The sequence below is a fragment of the Anoplopoma fimbria genome, chromosome 4 (genome assembly GCF_027596085.1).
Source record: "Anoplopoma fimbria isolate UVic2021 breed Golden Eagle Sablefish chromosome 4, Afim_UVic_2022, whole genome shotgun sequence".
NCBI lineage: Eukaryota > Metazoa > Chordata > Actinopteri > Perciformes > Anoplopomatidae > Anoplopoma > Anoplopoma fimbria.
In genome coordinates this window covers 19,664,723-19,685,791 of record NC_072452.1, presented here as the reverse complement: position 1 = coordinate 19,685,791, position 21,069 = coordinate 19,664,723, and the positions used below count along the sequence as shown (strand labels likewise).

At 37.3% G+C, this 21,069-nt stretch overlaps 3 protein-coding genes and 1 long non-coding RNA gene across 7 annotated transcripts; 2 read left to right on the top strand and 2 right to left on the bottom strand.

The window, feature by feature from the left end:
- Positions 1-516: 516 nt before the first annotated feature.
- LOC129090171 (uncharacterized) lies at positions 517-4,411 on the bottom strand. 2 transcript variants are annotated; one of them, XM_054597710.1, is made up of 6 exons: positions 4,355-4,411; positions 3,887-4,231; positions 3,458-3,793; positions 2,892-3,008; positions 1,314-1,378; positions 517-945 (listed from the first exon to the last, which is right to left on the bottom strand). In XM_054597710.1, the coding sequence occupies exons 1-6, from the start codon at positions 4,395-4,397 to the stop codon at positions 805-807; spliced, it is 1,047 nt and encodes a 348-aa protein (XP_054453685.1). In that variant the 5' UTR covers positions 4,398-4,411; the 3' UTR covers positions 517-804. The 2 variants fall into 2 exon arrangements, with proteins under 2 accessions (XP_054453685.1, XP_054453686.1); XM_054597711.1 differs by having other exon boundaries at positions 1,314-1,375.
- Positions 4,412-11,352: 6,941 nt separating this feature from the next.
- Positions 11,353-12,426, top strand: LOC129089770 (signal-regulatory protein beta-2-like). The gene is made up of 2 exons (XM_054597133.1): positions 11,353-11,728; positions 12,062-12,426. Exons 1-2 carry the CDS (start codon positions 11,353-11,355, stop codon positions 12,424-12,426), a joined length of 741 nt encoding a protein of 246 aa, XP_054453108.1.
- Positions 12,427-12,923: 497 nt separating this feature from the next.
- LOC129090170 (uncharacterized) lies at positions 12,924-13,393 on the top strand. Its single transcript, XR_008531185.1, has 3 exons — positions 12,924-13,030; positions 13,175-13,218; positions 13,304-13,393. It is a non-coding gene; the product is annotated as an uncharacterized LOC129090170 (long non-coding RNA).
- On the bottom strand, positions 13,286-18,337 carry LOC129090169 (uncharacterized). Of its 3 annotated transcripts, none has more exons than XM_054597709.1 (6): positions 18,284-18,337; positions 17,795-18,139; positions 17,361-17,696; positions 16,816-16,932; positions 15,148-15,212; positions 13,286-14,779 (listed from the first exon to the last, which is right to left on the bottom strand). In XM_054597709.1, exons 1-6 carry the CDS (start codon positions 18,321-18,323, stop codon positions 14,639-14,641), a joined length of 1,044 nt encoding a protein of 347 aa, XP_054453684.1. In that variant the 5' UTR covers positions 18,324-18,337; the 3' UTR covers positions 13,286-14,638. The 3 variants fall into 3 exon arrangements, with proteins under 3 accessions (XP_054453684.1, XP_054453682.1, XP_054453683.1); XM_054597707.1 differs by having other exon boundaries at positions 14,626-14,779; positions 16,816-16,944; XM_054597708.1 differs by having other exon boundaries at positions 14,626-14,779; positions 15,148-15,209; positions 16,816-16,944.
- Between the last annotated feature and the right edge of the window lie 2,732 nt (positions 18,338-21,069).

The window sequence follows — 21,069 nt, the reverse complement described above, 5'->3', positions numbered from 1 at the left end:
ATACGTATCCCCGCTAACGACCACCGATGGCGACCCCCTCCCCCCAGCGCAAATCCTAGCAGAACGATTAATTGCCCACAAAAGCACAAACTCACACAAACGTAAGACAGACTCTTTGTCTGGGGGCTAAAATTTACGCCCAGTCATCTTTAAAAATCGTAATGACTTACCTTAACGTTACCACAATGCCGCGTAGGACCTGATATTTTTCTCTTCGGCACGACGTCTTCTGCGATGGAGGAGGACTGAGGCGGAAGTACAATTGCCGCCAGAACTTTTAAAGAATGCGCATGCGCGAATCGCTCAGTCTAATAAATATGCTTTGACTAAAATAAAAAAAATCAGTTTGGTGCCTCGCTGTCAGTTTACATTATAGTAAAGTAAAAAAAATAGATTCAACCATAAACATAAATAAGAAAGTTTAGTTTAATTGAGCAAAGTAATTTTTTTTATTCATTGCAATGAAAACAAACACATTAAATGAAAAACAGCTTTGTTTCACTTTTTTCAAAGTAAATACAATTTTTCATATGGCAAACTCACAAATGCTTTGCTCAGGTACTGATGGGCAAAAAACTTTTATTTCAATTTAATCTTTTCTCAGTCATCCACTTATACACCCACTTTGTCACATTCAAGCAAGCTGACATTTGTCACAAGATGAACTTGACCTATAGGAAGCACTTATTTAAAACCAAAATAATGAACTTCATGGCATTTGTTATAAACAAAAAGCAAAGCTGAGCAAAGTCCAACCCGATGGAGACATGTGGGGGTTCATTTCACATGCAGGCCTTGCTCCGCCTACAGGTGGAGCTGTGTGTGGTAGTCTGCTCGCACAGCAGAGTACACACACTCTGATGGAGACTCTCTTTTTTTCACTCTTTTCACTTTCCTCGTGGAGTAATTCAGTGCTGCATAGTTAACTGCATCTCCGTCAACATCCTGCAAATAATAGCTGCTTATTAATAATACATTCTTATAGATTAATACTGGAATATGAAGAACAGTTAACCACAACCAAGTCTAGAATATACAGAGTGTCATCAGGCTGCATGGTGCAGCATCTGATCATGTACTATTGAGTACCAACAGCCAAACCCTACATGTAGCAAAGGTGAAAGTTGATTCTTATGAATTGATAATGATAAATATTTCAAAGTTTCATTCCACTGCAGGTTTAATTGACAACCTAATAAATTTGCTAAAGAAAATATGAAATTTGAATCAATCTGTCAACGATGTGAGACAATGCCAGAAAGAGAAACCCTAACCCAGAGTCAGAATAATGTAACAGTTAAAAACATATTTACCAGGTCGGTTGATTGATCCACTGTCGACTTGTCATGTCCAGGATTACCGGCGGCACTTGTCGCTGCTGATAAAAGGGAAGCCTTCAGAAAGTGCACACACACTGGGAACTGCTTGTCATTTATCAATGTGACCTTTATCAACCTCACATGACCTCACATTTTCAGTTCTGTGCTTTACAGTTACTTATTCGCTCCTGTGAATCTCACGCAACTCTTCTAATGCTGGCCACTAAAAAACTCAACTAAGGCATTCAGTTAATCTCTGCTATATGTTGGAAAATGTTATATGGTGAAAAGTGTTAAATTATCTGAGATGATTTGTTCATTTCACTTTTAATAAATGTCTCTAGCCTCAGCATGACATAACCACTGCTAGAATGATGTAATACGCTAAGCTCTTTGTGCTTTTATTGTGACATACATAATTATTACATAATAAAAGTAGTCAAGTGAAAACAGAATGTCGTGACAAATGTCAAGTGAATTTTGAAGGGACAGTGTGAGCAGCTGACCTAACACCCCTCCGCTCACTCTTTCCTTTTAAAGACTACAGTAACGTGAGACACGAGTGCAAAACCGTGGTAACGCCGTTGCCTCACTCAGAGGCTAACCACTAATTCAGGCGCAAAGAAAGCCGTCTGACTTTCTTTGCGTGTGACAGCAGTTTTTCACAAGCGTGATGGAGAGCTACTGTGGCCTTCAGCTAACACAAAAGAGCAAAATATTCTTGCTAGAACCAGTTTTTGGTTTGTCCGTACTGGGCTACTGTAGAAACATTGCCCTGCAACTTTGCGGGCTCCATAAAGAGGACACTCTCCCTATGTAGATATAAAAGACTCATTCTCAGTTAATTAAACACTAGTTAATAAAATTAATAAATTATATTTCTGCTAATAGATCTCCCTAAACCTTACATACTATTTCTTTAAGGTGGTAACTTTTTTTCTCTTCTGTTGGACATCGGGGTTTGAATTTATCCCAGAAAATATCATATCCTTTTTATCACAAATTTAGCATGAAACTGTAGTTATTAGTTAGTTTTCAGAGTATTGATTCACATTAACAAAACGTATACTGAGGTAATAAAATGTCTCGGTTTATTAAAAGGGTGTTGAAGGGCAGATTTTTCCTGTGTGAAAAGTTATATTTCAACATACGATACATTTGCATAAAGACACATTTATTTTTAGCAAATATTTGACAGTTATTTTCACTTTTGACAGATGTTCATGTGAAGTAACAAACATTTATGCTGTCCTGAAGAATATGTGAATGGATGGTAAAAGGACACCTTGACTTAGAAGTGGTGGCTTAAGACCCAATTATTTTAACTGGTTCATGTCGCCTGGTGCAGTCCTATTTTAGTAAATGTGTGTGTTTTGAGATCTGTTGTTATTGTTTTTTTGTTTAACTGTTTTTATGGTCTTATTTTCAAAAATGTATTCACGTAAAGCACTTTGGGATCTTGGTGCTATACTCAATACATTTTACTTACTAACTTTAGTTTTCATATTTTTATTCTGGAACATGTCCACAAATTAATGCTTAATTAAGTCCATGTATATAAGGAGAACCTACCTTTGCAATGTTCACAAACTTTCCATCGTTTTCCGTACAAAATAAGGAGGACAATCACAGTCACACAGCAGGCCAACAGGACTCCAAGCACGATGACAACTAGTTCCAGTTTTGATCCTGGAATCAGAGAAATGTCAAAATAGACACTTAACAACTCATTCATGTTAGTTATTTCATTGACCACCTCGGGCAATATTAAGAGAAATTCAAAACCTGAGACTGTTTTAAGATACTTTCACCTTTTGAAAAAAAAATCTTTCGAAAAGGAAAAAATATTTTCTAAGTCAAAACTAGCCTCCTTCAATTTAGGTAAGTAAGGAAGTTTAAATCAGAGTATTTCATTGCACTGCATTTATCAAAACTCTTTTGAGATCAAATGAATGCAAACAAGAACGGCAGGAAAAAAGAACAATAATTATCCTTTGACAAACATTTAACATATCAGAGAACTGTGACTCACTTAAAGATGCAAGATGTAATCATGAATTATTGTATCCAAACAAATCTGTACAACTTTTATGTTTTAAATGTACTGAAGATTATATTATTTAAGTCTTTAAACTTACTTGTTTCCACTTTGGTTCCTTCACCAAACAGGATCTCTCCACATGTGACCACAGCACAGTAGTAAGTCCCAGTATCAGAGGAGTTCTGGATAGTTTTTGACAGACTGTAGTCACAACTTCTTTCTTCTTGTTTAACACTGTGAGTGTGAATGATGCTTGGATGAAATTCTCTTGCTCCAGATCTGAACCAGTACACACTGTGTTCACCTGGACACTGGACTCTGTTTTCTTTGTTCTTGGAGACAAGCGAACACTGGAGAGTCACTGAGCCGCCCGGCTGGACCGACTCAGTCTCCGGACTTTGTTTCACGTAGAAAGATTTCTGCTCATTATGATCTGTGTGATTCAGTTAAAAAGAAATCAAAAGAAATGACTGATCTACATCATTTTTATCACTTAAAAACGCATTGCAAACACATTTTATTTTACCTTTCACAGCCAAAAAGATGCCATTAACAGGAAATATTGAATAGGTATTTCCACTGAGACAGAAGTATGTTGCTTCGTCCTCTTTGCTGATATTTCTGATGGTAAGAAAATACTGAGCGTTCCCTTTTGTTGATATCAACCGTGAGTTATTAAATTCCTTACTAATTGTCATTCTGCCATAATAAACAGTAGCTACTGTTTGGACCATATATCCAAGAGGCTGCTTGTACCAGATAAAGGATTCGTCGTCCTTCATAGAAAATGGACATTCCAAAGTAACATTTCCACCAAGTTCAACCAAAGTCAAAGAGACCTGGTGAGAAACATCTTCAGTTTGAATCAGGTCTGAAGAAAAGAGACACAGACAGTAACAAAGTTACAGCACAAGATAAGTTAACAGGTAAAGTATCAAACCTACCAAAGATTATTACATTATCTTGTCTTAGAGTAGTTGAGAATTGCACTTACACACTGTACAAAGTAGAATCAAAGCAGCCAGTCCTCCGATCATTGTGGTACAGCACTCTTGTCTTGCACTACTGATGTCACACAGCCAAATGGAAGATGTAGTCACAAGGTCATGAAGGTTTACAAAGTAAAATGATTGGCTGGAACATGGAAAATGACCATCCCCCTTCATTTAGCAATCCTTTGATCTGTTTTCATTAGATAGGAAAATCTACATGTACTGAGTTGTATTTTCACAGCAGTACCTTTATTTAGATTGCATGACTGAATTTATTGTTTTTATAGAAACCAGTAGGGTTTTTTTTTTCAGTTTTTTGTCGAATGAAGAGCAAGTACTAAAAGTCAAACAGTATGTTGTTTTGTCCTCTTTGATGATATTTCTGACGTTAAGAAAATACTGAATCTTCCCCTTTGTGACTTTGAAACGTGGGTGAGTGTTTGTTGAGTGAAACTTCCTTTAGCAACTGTCTGGACCGTACATCCAATAGGCTGCTTGTACCAGTAAATAATTGGACTTCCTTCTCAGAAAATGGACATTCCAAAGTAACATTTCCACCAAGTTCAACCAAAGTCAAAGAGACCTGGTGAGGAACATCTGTGGTCTAAATCAGGTCTGAAGAAAAGAGACAAATGCAAAGAAATTTACAACACAACAAGACAAAAACAACAACAAATGTAAAGTATCTACCATTAGAAAGATTGTTACTTTGACTTGCCTTTTAACAACTTTAACACAGTTTAATATAAAGAACCATAATGTTTAAAATTGCACTAACACACTGTACTAAGAACCAAAACAGCCAGTCTTCCGATCATTGTGGTAAAACACCCGTCTCTTGCACAACTGATGTCTTCCTACCTAAAAGAAGGTTTAGTCACAAGATCATCAAAGTGTACAGAAATCGTCCTGATTGGCTGAAAAGCAGTAAATGCACTTCCCCTAAAATTTAGCAAATCCATGATCCAATTTCAACTACTCTTAGATGCACATGTATTGTTTGTTGTTTTACTTTATGGTAAGGGTACATAAATTATCCTGGGATTTAATTATCAGGATTTTAATCAAATCCGTTGCATTTGATTGTACTGCTAAAAAGCAGGCGTGCTTAGGATGTATGTGATACAGAGCCTCCCTTGTGGCTAAAAATTACAGACTGATTAATAGATGGATGTCAAGTTATTATTGGTTAAAATTGGTCAGTACTATCCATCCATCCATTTTCCGTAACCTGCTTATCCAGTTAAGGTCGCAGGGGTGCTGGAGCCGATCTCAGCTGTCAATGGGCGAAGGCAGGGTACACCCTGGACAGTTCGCCAGTCTGTCGCAGGTCAGTACTAGCTTGCGTCATATCTTGTTTTTGGAAGTTTTTTAGAAAACCTCGAAAGAAATATATTTTTGAAAATTATTTTGCACATGTTGAATAGGTGTGCAATATAACTCAGAATGATATAAAAGGGTTAAAAAGGCTTTTTTTATTTGAGCTCGACTTTTAAGTCTGTTAAGCATTTACTCAATCATCATGAATTCTGATTTATTAATAATGTTCATGTCTTCCTCATAGGCAAGTTAGCATTTAAAGGGACAGGACAAAAAACTGAAAGACTCAGCAGTGAACATGTATTCTGTTGAATTCAAAGGATTGTAAAGATGATCAGCTAAGCATTACTTTCTCATGACTTCATATTGTTGTTGGCCGTTAAAATAAAGAAGTGACCTCAGCAATATACATGCCATGACGTAGTTGCATGACACACCCAATTCAACTGAAACTCCACCCCTCCTGCAGAACAGAGCGCTGTGTGCTTGTTCATAAAAAAATGGTGTTTTAATTCGAGCTTCTCCTTGTTCTGATGACATAGCGTGACCGGCTCTTGTTGCTTCTCACTTCATAATGGAGTTGTCCTTGTGTGCCATGCTAAGATTACAAAACCTGAATTTACCTTAATTAAGCCCATTTAATGTGTCCTTATAGCAAGCAGAAGCTACACTGACAGACAAAAGCTGTGGTAGGCCATTTCTCTGCCTATGACCAACCACCAGGGCTGTTTACTCAGAAGAGACCTGACTATGGGCTTCAACAGGATATGAAGTGAGGTTAGAGGTGCAAGAAGGAAGGCTAATTTTAGTTTAACCAGATGACTTGATTGTTTTAGTTTTATTTGCCTGCATAAATGCTCATTTGTATTAAAAAAAACATTGTCTAAAAATGCAATTTTGCTTCAATGACAAATGTATATTGATTTATTTACCAACCATATATCTTTTCGATTCAGTCCTCAGCCCCCGTGCCATTATGAAAAAATAGGAAGGAAGTTGAGCAACACTCTCCACTTTTTATGTATATGTATATTCAAGTTTAAATGTTGTGCACCTTTCATATAAACGTGTGAAGGGAACAATAACAAGTTGTGAGATGATTCATGTATTTAAAGTTATAATTGCCACATTTTCCTGAAGACCAATGTATAGACTGATACAAAAATAATCCCTTTCAATCATCACAATGACTACAACTAGAAGTGTGTGGTGGTGTCTGTCTCTACAGGGACTCTGCCCTCTGCTTGGATTTTCTCTTTGCTTCTTATCTTACTGTGTTTGCAACGTTGTTGGGCGTCATCAATGAGCCTTTGAGCCCCATGTGGGGTTGTCAAATACCACCGCTTAGTCAAGAGTCTCAGCGTTTGATACCGAGGCACAAGCCCCCCTTTAGCGTCTGTATGATACAAAGCAGTCATATCTGACAATCCTGGATGAGAACGAGTTGTTGCATTGTTGCTGTGTTTGTTTTTGTGCTTCAGTGTTCCCCCCCCCGCTCCTCTCTTTCTCCTCTGCTGTGTTCAGAGTGATGCTCTCTGTGTGTCTGACTGAGAGCTGCAGGGAGCCACACACAGGGCCGACAGGATGAAGCGTACACTTCTACTGCATTCATTCACCTCTGCAGGGTTGTATGGAGGTCTGTGTTTGTTCATTTGTGCTTTATGACATATCTGCCTTGAACAATCATAAAATAACGTTTTATTAGCGTTTTATTTTTCTCTCTTGATTCAATCTATAATCATTCTACCACTCCTCTGTTTGTATTATTAAAGGCTAAAAGTTATGCATACTTAAGTTAACTTTGAGTAACAGGTGGGTGCCATCACATTCGCTAGCTGTTAAGTTTAACCAACCTGGTGGCTTGTTTTTATTATTTTGGGGACATCTACTGTCTTTCTAGTCTCACAGCACTTAGCAAAATGCAATTTACATTGAAAACAACAAGCAAAGCCACATGCAACAGCTACACTGCCAGGCGGGCCTTTTCTGCCTTTGACCAACCACTGAAGCTGCTTACTTGGAACAGAGCTGCCTATGAGTATGAACAGGATATGTATTGAGGTTTGTGGTGCTAAAGGGAAGCGCTACAAGTCGCATCACAAAGCTAATTTTAGTTTTACCTGATGAACCTATACTTGATCGTTTACAGTTTGCCTGCCTTTTTGTAACTTATTGCATTCATGCACACAGGCTCAGATTTGCATCTGGATTTTTAAAAGTACATATATTTTATGTTTTAGAAGTAAAGGCCCGCTACACGCACTGTGCAAGGAAAGAGAGGTGACCTTTGAGTCGACCATTTTCACTACACAGTGATGATGTGTTAATGCTGTTTCCATCGGCCCTGCTGGCACATCATGTACATCTGACAACATATTTACCAAATATCAGTCATGTCCCATGTGTTGAGCTGTGTCTGTGTGTATGTATGTATGTATGTATGTATGTATGTATGTATGTATGTATGTATGTATGTATGTATGTATGTATGTATGTATGTATGTATGTATGTATGTATGTATGTATGTATGTATATATATATATATATACACACACACACATAAACAGACGCATTATATATTTGGGAATCTTTGTGGTATGAATAACTGATGTAGAGTATGATATCAGATTAAAACATGGATGTGCAGCATCTTCATCCAAGATCTGGGTTGAATCAGAGAATGACCTCCCTCAATTATAACCAAAGTAAATAAAAACCTGAACAAGTGCACAGAAAACACATTCTCACTTGCAATGCATGTCTTAATTACTAAACCACTGACCAGGTGTGGGTGTATTTAAGCCTCCTGCACAATGAAATCTGTACTTTGTTTCTACTGTACTGTTTTTTTACTTCATAACCCCCTTACTAAGACTAAAATGGTGAGAATGACGGGAAGTAAATGGGGTTTGAAATCACACCTTATTTTGGCGGCCAAACCACAACCATGCTCAACTTTCCACATGTCATTTGTTTGTCAGTGGTGATTGTTACTGTGTATCTTTACACAAACACACTTATAAGAAAATACAGGGCAGCATACAAATGTATTCAAGTATATATTTTTTTATATTATTGTTTATTTAGAAGGTACAATACACATTACAGGTTACAAAGATAAAAGATAAGTTGTGGTCAATCGAAATCTTACACTTCGTAAAAGAAATAACAGACACAATATAAACACCATATAAAAAACTACGAAACAAGACAAAACTACCACCCTGAAACAAACAACAGATAAACAATAATACATTTTCACTATGGTGCGAGAAAACAGTTAGACATGTAGGGATAAACACTAGACACTGTCTACAGATGCCCCTGCAATTTTTCGGATGAGTTTGAGATGTATTTGTACTGGATTGTGTTCAGTTGTGAAGTATCCCTTCTATTGTATCACCTCATGAACACACATACTCTAAATGATATAACATAGTGTCAACATAGCGGATGATGTAACAGCTCTCTGTCTGCTGTACTCTTCCTGCTGATGTGTTTCACTAAAGATGTCAGACAGAGTGGGCGGGTCATTACTGATGAGGTGGAGTATCTGAATTCAGTCTCTTCTGGCTTCCAGTCCCTGTTATGGATATTTTGAATCCAATAGTTATGTGTAGAACACAAACTTAAACAGGTGCTATCATGCTATTTTCCATGTGCATATTTTTATTTGAAGTTACAGTTACAACATGTTTACGTGCGTTAATGCTCATAATCAGCCTTGTTTTTCTCATCCTGGCTGTCCTGCAGCACCTCTTCTCACCCTCTCTCTGAAACACTCCATTGTAGCGCTTGCTCCTCCCTCCAGAAAGCAAAGTCTGCCCTGATTGGTCAGCTAGCCTGCTCTGTTGTGATTGGTCAACGTTTCACATTTCAAAGAACTCTTCCTCCAAAACTCTCTTTTGTTGTTTGAGGGTGGGCCAAACTGGCGGAAGGAGTATTATGTCACTTCTGTAATATTATAAGCTCATAAAGTTAATGAAGTGAAGAGAATTCAATCGAGCCGTTTCAGGCAGCTCAGGAGCTTCTGAGGGGGAGGGTAACTCCTTTTAGGCGTGGACTTCAGGTTTTGCACTCTACAGACCTTTTACATGTAAAAAAATAAATATAACACACTAAAGAAGAGGGAAAAAGTGGAAAAGCATAATAGGGCCACTTTAAACTGATTTTTGATTGATCTGATTCGTATATAGAATTAATTAAATAAACATTTTGATTTGATTTTAGCAAAAAGATACATAAGTTTTATCTGCTGTTTGTTGTCTCATTTGGTTTTCACAAACAGATGGCAGTGATGTGAAGATGATTTGTTGCACCATCCAGTGCTGTAAAGTCTAAATAGACAAACGCTAAATGTGAAAGACCACAAATAACAGACAAGGGCTGGTTAAGGGTTTTAAACATAACTTAATGGAACCACTGAATTTGAAGTTAGGTTTTTATTTCCTAGTTAAGCTGGATTTCACCCATTCATAGCAGCACAGTAATACTGTGAACAGGCCATGTAGAGTTTTAACTATATTCCCCTCAGAAACTGTGTACGGTTGCGATGGGCTGCAAACACAACTAGAGAAATGGAGTAACTTGTATTTTGTCCGCTCTAATTACTTTATAGGAAACTACTTCCATGCAGAAAGTTTGTGGTGTATTGGCTTAAATGAATGTGTGTTAGTAGAAGAAGAGTAAAAAACCATCTTTAATGAAAAATGCCTTTTAAACCCTTTTAGATTACATCCCGGTCATATATATCTTCGCAAAAAAATTTAAATTCAATGTATTTTTATACAAATCAACTAGGGAGGTGTGTGTGGAGATTAAATCCTTCTTGTAACTGTACATGGCTCAAATATTCCGTTTCACTGGGGAATATGTCCCAGTACAGAAGCTAAAGACGCTCCAACTTCTGTTTTATTGGGACTTGTAACTTCCTTAATGTTGTCTTTTCTATGAACAATCTTGACCAGCACTGAAAACTTATTAGGATAAAACATCACATGTCATGATGTGGCATCTGTTTACGACGTAAATATATTTGAGAAGGTCAGCTCAGCTACAGATTAGCTACAAAGCTATGCCATGTTTGGGTTATGATTATTATATATCTTAGCTTTCAGTAACTTACATGCAGTTTATTGCCCCATGAATTTTCTTAGGGATTAGGTTCATATTAGTGTGCCATTCATGTAACATGGGGAAATTAAGTGAAGCTTACATCCTGTCATGGTGTAAAAATTGTTTTTGCCTTTTTTTGTGACCGTAACCACAATATTCCCAAACATCAACAGAGTGTTTTAGTGACTTAATCATACTGTAGTTGCCAGGCAAAGATATTGGTGAAATAAATAATTCAGTCTTGAGATTGTTGGTGGAATACTACGGACCAATCTGCAGGTGGAAATCCTTAAGTTAGGTAGAACAATGGTAATGTCAAGCATGGGAAATGAGTTCACTTCAATCAGATTGTTCTGAAATTGTTCCCTCCCACTTTATATCATTCCTTTAAGGTGAATCATCTTCTGATACGATCTAAATTAACTACAGTCGTTCATGTGAAAAGAAATGAAAATGATCATAGTATTTATTTTACTGCTCGTGCTGAATACAGGACGTAAGTATTCATGTCAAAATAATATTTTAAAATACATGTTCATGCAGTTTTAGAGAGGAGATATATGAATGATCTCTGATGTTATTAATTACTCTGTTTTTATTTTATTTTCAGGATGCACAGACGATCGGATCTTTGAGACAAGGACTGTTAATGTTGGACAAAATGTCACTCTAACATGTGCTCGCCAGAAAACTTGGCTATCAACATACTTATTTTGGATCAGGCTTGCTTCTGAAACCTTCCCTGAAATATTAGGAGGAACATTAGCCCATGATTACAACGTTGAGAAGGAGACTCGTCACATTACAACAAAACAAGAACCTGGAACATTTGTCCTGCATATTAGCAAAACACAGTTCAACGATACTGCAGTCTACTACTGTATAAAAGTGAGAAATAGCAACATGACATTTTCAAAAGGAATATTTTTGAGAATTAAAGGTAAAAACAGAAATGAACAGCAATGTTACGTATTCTATTGTTTTGTAACAATGCATAATCAGTTGGTTTATGTTTGCATGATTCATATGGAAGTTACCAGACTTTTGTTAAATAATAGATTATTGGAACATAAGCAACCCGTCTATAATCTATTTCCTTATCTGATGTGTGGGTCCAAGGAGAGAGGATATTGTATATTATAGAGATTGTAAAACCCTCTGAGGCAAATTTGTGATTTGAGACTTTAGGCTGTACAAATAAAATAAAATTTAATAATGTATCATCATGAATTGAGTATAACATGTTTAATATTTGTTGTTCTTTATTTCCCAGGACCAGAACCTGATATCACTGCCGTCACTCAAGACTTTCCATCTGATCCAGTCCGTCCAGGAGACTCAGTGACTCTGCAGTGTTCAGTCCTCTCAGACTCTAAGAAGAAAACGTGTCCAGGAGAACACAATGTGTACTGGTTTAAAGCCGGATCAGATGAATCTCATCCTAGTTTAATTTATGCCCAAAGAAACAACAGTGCTGGATGTGAGAAGAGTCCTGAGGCTCACTCTCCACAGAAATATGTCTACAGCTTCTCTAAGAACATCAGCTCCTCTGATGCCGGGACTTATTACTGTGCTGTGGCCGCATGTGGAGAGATATTATTTGGAAATGGAACAAAACTGGACGTTGAAGGTAATTAGTTTTCTCTAAGTTTTCTCCCTTCTTTTGACACCAGAAGTTCTTTTAAGGTTGAAAAAAATCATACAAACTGTGATAGCATGATATACTGTATATTGTATATGAGTTTTTATGGCAGCACCATTCCATCAAATGGAAATATTCTAGATGTCTTAGGCATAATTTTACACACATTTCTGGCAATTCATGGCGTCATATTTGGTATATTCCTATCTTAATGATAGGATGAAAGACAACACAGTTATTTTGGTTAAACAATGTTTTGCTGCAAATCATAAGTAATTAATGATCAACCCACTAGTTTAATAAGGACATTGAAATATTTAAGTGTTGATTAGTCTCAGAAGTCAAATAAAATCCATACAGGTTGATTGTAAGCAAATATTTGTGACAACTAAAATCCTCTTTAGAGGAACTACATTTTCATTTGGTTTTACTAAATGTCATTGTGTATTTGTTTTCATGTTTCAGAAACCGTCTCATGGTACTTTGGTGACAGTATATTTCTCTATGTGCTGTGTGCTGTCTTGGCTATAAGTGTGAACGTTGCAGCCGTGATTATTTACGCCCTTAAGACGAACAAGTGTGATTATTGCAGTAATGAAGGTAACAAAGGTAACCTCTTTTTATCTCACACTCACATACACATGCGTTTATGTATTTCTATTTATCATTAGTGTTGTAACAAACTAGTGCATCCTTATCTATTTTATCTCTTGTTAAAAAAAAACCATTTATTTCATATTGTAGCTGCTGTTTCTCTGCTTGAAAATGCTGCAAAAAGGAATTTAAAGGTAAGATCAACTTATCAAAAAAAACTTTTGATGCATTTTAATTGCTATTTGTCCTCTCACAGAATTTTTCAATACATTTCTTCAGAGAAATGAAGACAGATGGATTTATTCTACTGTCGTCTTTACCGTGATGAAAACTGGCAGTGATGGAACGAGGGACGCAAAAGCAGCGGAGAGGGAGAGGATCTATTCTGCTGTCAAGGCTTTTGGGTTGGATTAGCATGAGGGTGGACTGTTTAACATCAGTTGGTACCATAAGTGATAGCTGATGTTCTCTTTTTTTAAAGGTAAAGGCTGTTTTATGTGGCTATTATAGTGTTGTGCATATGATGTATATATTGATTTAATGTTTTGTTCTTATGCTTACATTTAAAACTAGTTGGTTGAATTTAAACTGTTAATTACATCGCTACTGTTGCATTATGTATGTTGGACTTAAAGTTTTTGAAACTGTGATAAGCACAGCATAAGTCGAAGGCCTGTCATCCGTTTAGGATGTCGTCACACTGAAACTTTACTGTCACACACACTTTCTGTCTTTGTCAACTTGGGTTATTTTTAGTCTTTTACCTTGTCGTCTTTACCGTGATGAAGGATTTTTAAAATAAGAGTTCTACCAAAAGTGGTAATTAATTCTAACTATGATGTGGGTGAAATTGAATGTGTAACGTGGCCATGTGTAGTCACAACTGGAGTGTTTAATTGTTTTCATCATAACTGTTGTGGCGCTTGTTGATGAAATGCATTACAGGAAATGCTACTGCAGTCACAATGACATTACAAAAATTGTAAAAAGTAAAATATTTGGCGTGATCATGCAGCTATTTTTGTTTACAAACAGAGACCACAAATAACGGAGCATTTATTTTTATTTTTTGTTTATGTATAATAAAGTTCATGCATTTTTACTTTTTCTCTATGTCATCATTGTTTGACCACTTAAACTTTATGAAACTGCTATGAACATTCTTCAGAATTGAGCAAACTACGTCAGTGACTAAAACACGCTCGGTCTTTTCCAATGATCTCCATTCAGAAGTCATTCTTACTGTGAATTACTGTGAACTTATTCAGTTCAGTGGGGTTGGTGTGAATATCAGAATAGCCTGTAGGGGGCACAAAAGAGAAGAAAGAAAAATCTGCATTGCTTTCACTTTGGTGAATATAGTTGAGTAGCTAGATTTTTTTTCATGTGTCTACAAGACTAAGCTAGAAATGTCAGCTTGAGGAAACTAGTAACTGCAATTGTACTCATCCCCCCTATTCCCTTAAAATATTTAAGTAGGAAGCACTTATTTAAAACCAAAATAGAAGAAAAATGAACTTCATGGCATTTGTTATAAACAAAAAGCAAAGCTGCGCAAAGTCCAACCCGATGGAGACATGTGGGGGTTCATTTCACATGCAGGCCTTGCTCCGCCTACAGGTGGAGCTGTGTGTGGTAGTCTGCTCGCACAGCAGAGTACACACACTCTGATGGAGACTCTCTTTTTTTCACTCTTTTCACTTTCCTCGTGGAGTAATTCAGTGCTGCATAGTTAACTGCATCTCCGTCAACATCCTGCAAATAATAGCTGCTTATTAATAATACATTCTTATAGATTAAGAGTAGATTATGAAGAACAGTTAACCACAACCAAGTCTAGAATATACAGAGTATCATCAGGCTGCATGGTGCAGCATCTGATCATGTACTATTGAGTACCAACAGCCAAACCCTACATGTAGCAAAGGTGAAAGTTGATGCATGTGAATTGATAATAATAAATATTTCAAAGTTTCATTCCACTGTAGCTTTAATTGACAACCTAATAAATTTGCTAAAGAAAATATGAAATTTGAATCAATCTGTCAACGATGTGAAACAATGCCAGAAAGAGAAACCCTAACCCAGAGTCAGAATAATGTAACAGTTAAAATCATATTTACCAGGTCGGTTGATTGATCCACTGTCGACTTGTCATGTCCAGGATTACCGGCGGCACTTGTCGCTGCTGATAAAAGGGAAGCCTTCAGAAAGTGCGCACACACTGGGAACTGCTTGTCATATATCAATGTGACCTTTATCAACCTCACATGACCTCACATTTTTAGTTCTGTGCTTTACAGTTACTTATTCACTCCTGTGAATCTCACGCAACTCTTCTAATGCTGGCCACTAAAAAACTCAACTAAGGCATTCAGTTAATCTCTGCTATATGTTGGAAAATGTTAAAGGGGGTGGAAGTCCTAAAATATCAGAGTTGATTTTTGTTTATTTTACTTTTAATTAATGCATCCAGCCTCAGCATGACATAACCACTGCTAGAATGATGTAATACGATAAGCTCTTTGTGATTTTATTGTGACACACGTACTTTTTATCACAAAAGTAGTCCAGTGAAAACAGAATGTCGTGACAAATGTCAACTGAATTTTGAAGGGACAGTGTGGGCAGCTGACTTAACACCCCTCCGCTCACTCTTTCATTTTCAAGACAGTAACGTGAGACACGAGTGCAAAACCGTGATAATGCTGTTCGCCTCACTAAGAGGCCATCCTCACCATAATAACACTAATTTAGGAGCAAAGATAGTCAGACAGCTGGCCGGCAGTACTACAGTTTTTGTACTCTGCGGCTCATGTGACAGCAATTTTTCACAAGCGTGTTGGAGAGCTACTGTGGCCTTAAGGTAATACAAAAGAGCAAAATATTCTTGCCAGAACCAGTGTTTGGTTTGTCCATACTGGTCTACTGTAGAAACATTTCCCTGCAACTTTGCGGGCTCCATAAAGAGCACCCTCTCCCTACACATTAAATTCTATTTCTCCTAATAAATCTCCCTAAACCCTACATTCTGTTTCTTTCAGGTGGTACCTTGGAAGTCTTTCCCTTAAGTTTTTGTCTCATTTGTTGGACATCGGGGTTTGAATTTATCATACATCATATCGTTTTCATCACAAATTTAGGATGAAACTGTAGTTATTAGTTAGTTTTCAGAGTATTGTTTTACATTTACAAAACATATGCTGAGGTAATAAAATGTCTTGGTATATTAAAGGGTGCAAAAGGGCAATTTTTTCCCGTGTGAAAATGCATCTTTCACATACGATACATTTGCATAAAGGCATGCAAATATTTGCCTGTGCTGATGACAGTTTTTCTTAGTGTGTATTTTCACTTTTGACAGATGTTAATGTAAAGTAACACCCATTTATGCTGTCCTGAAGAAGACGTGAATGGATGGTAAAAGGACACCTTGACTTAGAAGTGGTGGCTTGGACACTGTTGAATGCTTTTCCAACATTCGACCTGCAGTCTCTGTTGTCGCTTTTGAAACAAACCGCTTAAGACCCAATTATTTTAACTGCTTCATGTCGCCTGGTGCAGTCCTATTTTAAAAAATGTGTGTGTTTTGAGGTCTGTTGTTAGTGTTTTTTTGTTTTACTGTTTTTATGGTCTTATTTTTAATCATTTATTCTTGTGAAGCACTTTGTGATCTTGGTGCTATACTTAAAACATTTTACTTACTAACTTTAGTTTTATTCTTTTTTTAATTCTGGAAAATGCACATAAATTAATGCTTAATTAAGTCCATGTATATTAGGAGAACATACCTTTGCAATGTTGACAAACTCTCCTTTGTTTTACGTACAAAATAAGGAGGACAATCACAGTCACACAGCAGGCCAACAGGACTCCAAGCACGATGACAACTAGTTCCAGTTTTGATCCTGGAATAGACACTTAACAACTCATTCATGTTAGTTACTTCAATGACCACCTCGGACAATTATAAGTGAAATTCAAAACCTAAGACTGTTTAAGATATTTTCACGTTTTGAAAATATTCTTTCTTTCAAAAAGCAGAATGTATTATCAAAGTCAAAACCAGCCTTCTTGAATTTGTTGAAGTAAGGAGCTTAAATCAGTTTCTTTCCTTGTACCGCATTTATCAAAACTCTTTTGAGATTAAATGAAGGCAAACAAGAACGGCACGAAAAAAGAACAATTATCCTTTTACAAACATTTAACATATCAGAGAACTGTGACTCACTTAAAGATGCAAGATGTCACCATGAATTATTGTATCCAAACAAATCTGTCCAACTTTATGTTTTAAATGTACTGAAGATTTTATTATTTAAGTCTTTAAACTTACTTGTCTCCACTTTGGTTCCTTCACCAAACAGGATCTCTCCACATGTGACCACAGCACAGTAGTAAGTCCCAGTATCAGAGGAGTTCTGGATAGTTTTTGACAGACTGTAGTCACAACTTCTTTCTTCTTGTTTATCACTGTGAGTGTAAATGATGTTTGGATGAGATTCTCCTGATCCAGATCTGAACCAGTGCACACTGTGTTCACCTGGACACTGGACTCTGTTCTCTTTGTTCTTAGAGAGAAGTGAACACTGGAGAGTCACTGAGCCGCCCGGCTGGACCGACTCAGTCTCCGGACTTTGTTTCACGTAGAGAGATTTCTGCTCATTATGACCTGTGTGATTCAGTTAAAAAGACATCAGAAGAAATTATTGACATAAATAATTTGTTTGACTTAAAAATGTGGCACAAACACTTAAAACATAATTTTACCTTTTACTGCCAGGAAGATTCCTTTAACAAAAATGTGTGAATACACTGATCCACTGAGACAGAAGTATGTTGCTTCATCCTCTTTGATGATATTTCTGATGGTAAGAAAATACTGAGTCTTCTCCTTTGTGACTTCGAAACGTGGGTTGTTAAATTGCGAACTGAGTGTTTGTTGAGTCAAAGTTCCTTTAGCAACTGTTTGGACCGTATATCCAAGAGGCTGCTTGTACCAGTAAGAGAATTGGACTTCCTTCTCAGAAACTGTACATTCCAAAGTAACATTTCCACCAAGTTCAACCAAAGTCACAGAGACCTGGTGAGGAACATCTGTGGTCTGAATCAGGTCTGAAGAAATTTTCAACAAAACAAGACAAAAACAATGACAAATGTAAAGTATCTACCATTAGAAAGACTGTTACTTTGACTTGTCTTTTAACAACTTTAACACAGTTTAATATAAAGAATCATAATGTTTAAAATTGCACTTACACACTGTACTAAGAACCAAAACAGCCAGTCTTCCGATCATTGTGGTCTCTTGCACAACTGATGTCTTCCTACCTAAAAGAAGGTTTAGTCACAAGCTCATCAAAGTGTACAGAGTTGAAATCGTCCTGATTGGCTGAAAAGCAATAAATGCACTTCCCCTAAGATTTAGCAAATCCATGATCCAATTTCAACTACTCTTAGATGCACATGTATTGTTTGTTGTTTTACTTTATGGTAAGGGTACAAAAATAGATTTAATTATCAGGATTTTAATCAAATCTGTTGCATTTGATTGTACTGCTAAAATGCAGGCGTGCTTAGAATGTATGTGATACAGAGCCTCCCTTGTGGCTAAAAGTTGTAGACTGATTAATAGATGGATGTCAAGTTATTATTGGTTAAAATTGGTCAGTACTAGCTTGCGTCATATCTTGTTTTTGGAAGTTTTTTAGAAAACCACAAAAAAAAAAGAAATTGTGAATTAATTTGCACTTGTCGTTGAATAGGTGTGCAATATAACTCAGAATATGACATAAAAGGGTTAAAAAGGCTTTTTTTATTTGATCGCGACTTTTAAGTCTGTTAAGCATTTACTCAATCATCATGAAATCATGACAAAAAATTGAAAGACTCAGCAGTGAACATGTATTCTGTTGAATTCAAAGTATGGTAATGATGATCAGCTAAGCATTACTTTTTATGACTTCATATTGTTGTTGGCCCTTAAAATAAAGAAGTGACCTCAGCAATATACCTGCCATGACATAGTAGGGCTACTCATGGGGTACATTCCAAGTCTCTTATTTGTCGTCTCCTCGCTCCTCGATCCTTGCTTGAATCGGAAGTCGTTCTGCGCCGCCATATTGACGGCCGTCCCAAAGCCCTTATTACAGCACCAAGGAGCGAGGATGGATCACCGAGGAGCCATGAGCGAGGATGCACGAGATCATCCTTCCAGGAAGTGCTGTGAGGGCCGACACCCCCCTCATTGTTCATCAGTTATTTTATTGGAAGCTACAGCCGATCGTACTGATCTGATTTAGCTCATCATCACTGGAGTTTAATACCAGAGTGAGGACAGATCACAGATTGAACAGATCTGAAAGTCCATTGAGATCTGAAATCCCTTTTTACAAGGGCCTTAATGCAGTGTCGCCCTTTAAGTTTGCTTGATCCCTCCCTCAGTCCAAAGACATGGCTGTAAACTCAGCTAGTCCATCTTGTCAAATCTTATAAAAAGCTTTACATTTCTGGACTAACCCAACAGCAGAACATTACTGCACAAATGTGTTGTAATTGGTTATTTAAGTTCAGTGATGTCAGATCCAACATGATACCACATGTTAAAACGGTGGACATGGCAGATTTGTACTAATTTTAAAAAGCCTGTTATTTCTTGAATTATTGGACTTCCGCAGGAGATATTGTTTGAGTTGGGAGTAGGGTTTATGAGGAGTTTAGATAAGAAATAGTTGTCCTGATAGTAAGCAGAAGCTACACTGACAGACAAAAGCTGTGGTGGGCCATTTCTCTGCCTATGACCAACCACCAGGGCTGTTTACTCTGAAGAGACCTGACTATGGGCTTCAACAGGATATGAAGTGAGGCTAGAGGTGCAAGAAGGAAGGCTAATTTTACTTTAACCAGATGACTTGATTGTTTTAGTTTTATTTGCCTAATCAATGAGCCTTTGAGCCCCACGTGGGGTAGTCAAATACCGCCGCTTAGTCAAGAGTCTCAGCGTTTGATACCGAGGCACAAGCCCCCCTTTAGCGTCTGTATGATACAAAGCAGTCATATCTGACAATCCTGGATGAGAACGAGTTGTTGCATTGTTGCTGTGTTTGTTTTTTGTGCTTCAGTGTTCCCCCCCTGCTCCTCTCTTTCTCCTCTGCTGTGTTCAGAGTGATGCTCTCTGTGTGTCTGACTGAGAGCTGCAGGCAACCACACACAGGGCCGACAGGATGAAGTGTACACTTCTACTGCATTCATTCACCTCTGCAGGGTTGTATGGAGGTCTGTGTTTGTTAATTTGTGCTTTATGACGTATCTGCCTTGAACAATCATAAAATAACATTTTACTTTTCTTATTTACTGCTTTAGGCTAGGCTAAAAGTTATGCATACTTAAGTTAACTTTGAGTAAAAGGTGGGTGCCGTCACTTTCACTAGCTGTTCAGTTTGACCAACCTGGTGGCTTGTTTTTATTATTTTGGGGGACAGCTACTGTCTTTCTAGTCTCACAGCACTTAGCAAAAGGCAATTTACATTGAAAAGAACAAGCAAAGCCACATGCAACAGCTACACTGCCAGGCGGGCCTTTTCTGCCTTTGACCAACCACTGAAGCTGCTTACTTGCAACAGAGCTGCCTATGGGTATGAACAGGATATGTATTGAGGTCTGTGGTGCTAAAGGGAAGCGCTACAAGACGCATCACAAAGCTAATTTTAGTTTTACCTGACGAACCTATACTTGATCGTTTACATTTTGCCTGCCTTTTTGTAACTTATTGCATTCATGCACCCAGGCTCAGATTTGCAATTGGATTTTTAAATCCCTTAAAAGTACATATATTTTATGTTAAAGAAGTATAGACCCGCTACATGCACTGAGCATCACACTGCAAATGAAAGTAAAGAGAGGTGACCTTTGAGTCATGTCCCATGTGTTCTTTGAGCTGTGTCTGTGTGTATGTATATATACATATACACACACACACACACACACACACACACACACACACACACACACACAAACAGACGCATTATACATTTGGGAGTCTTTGT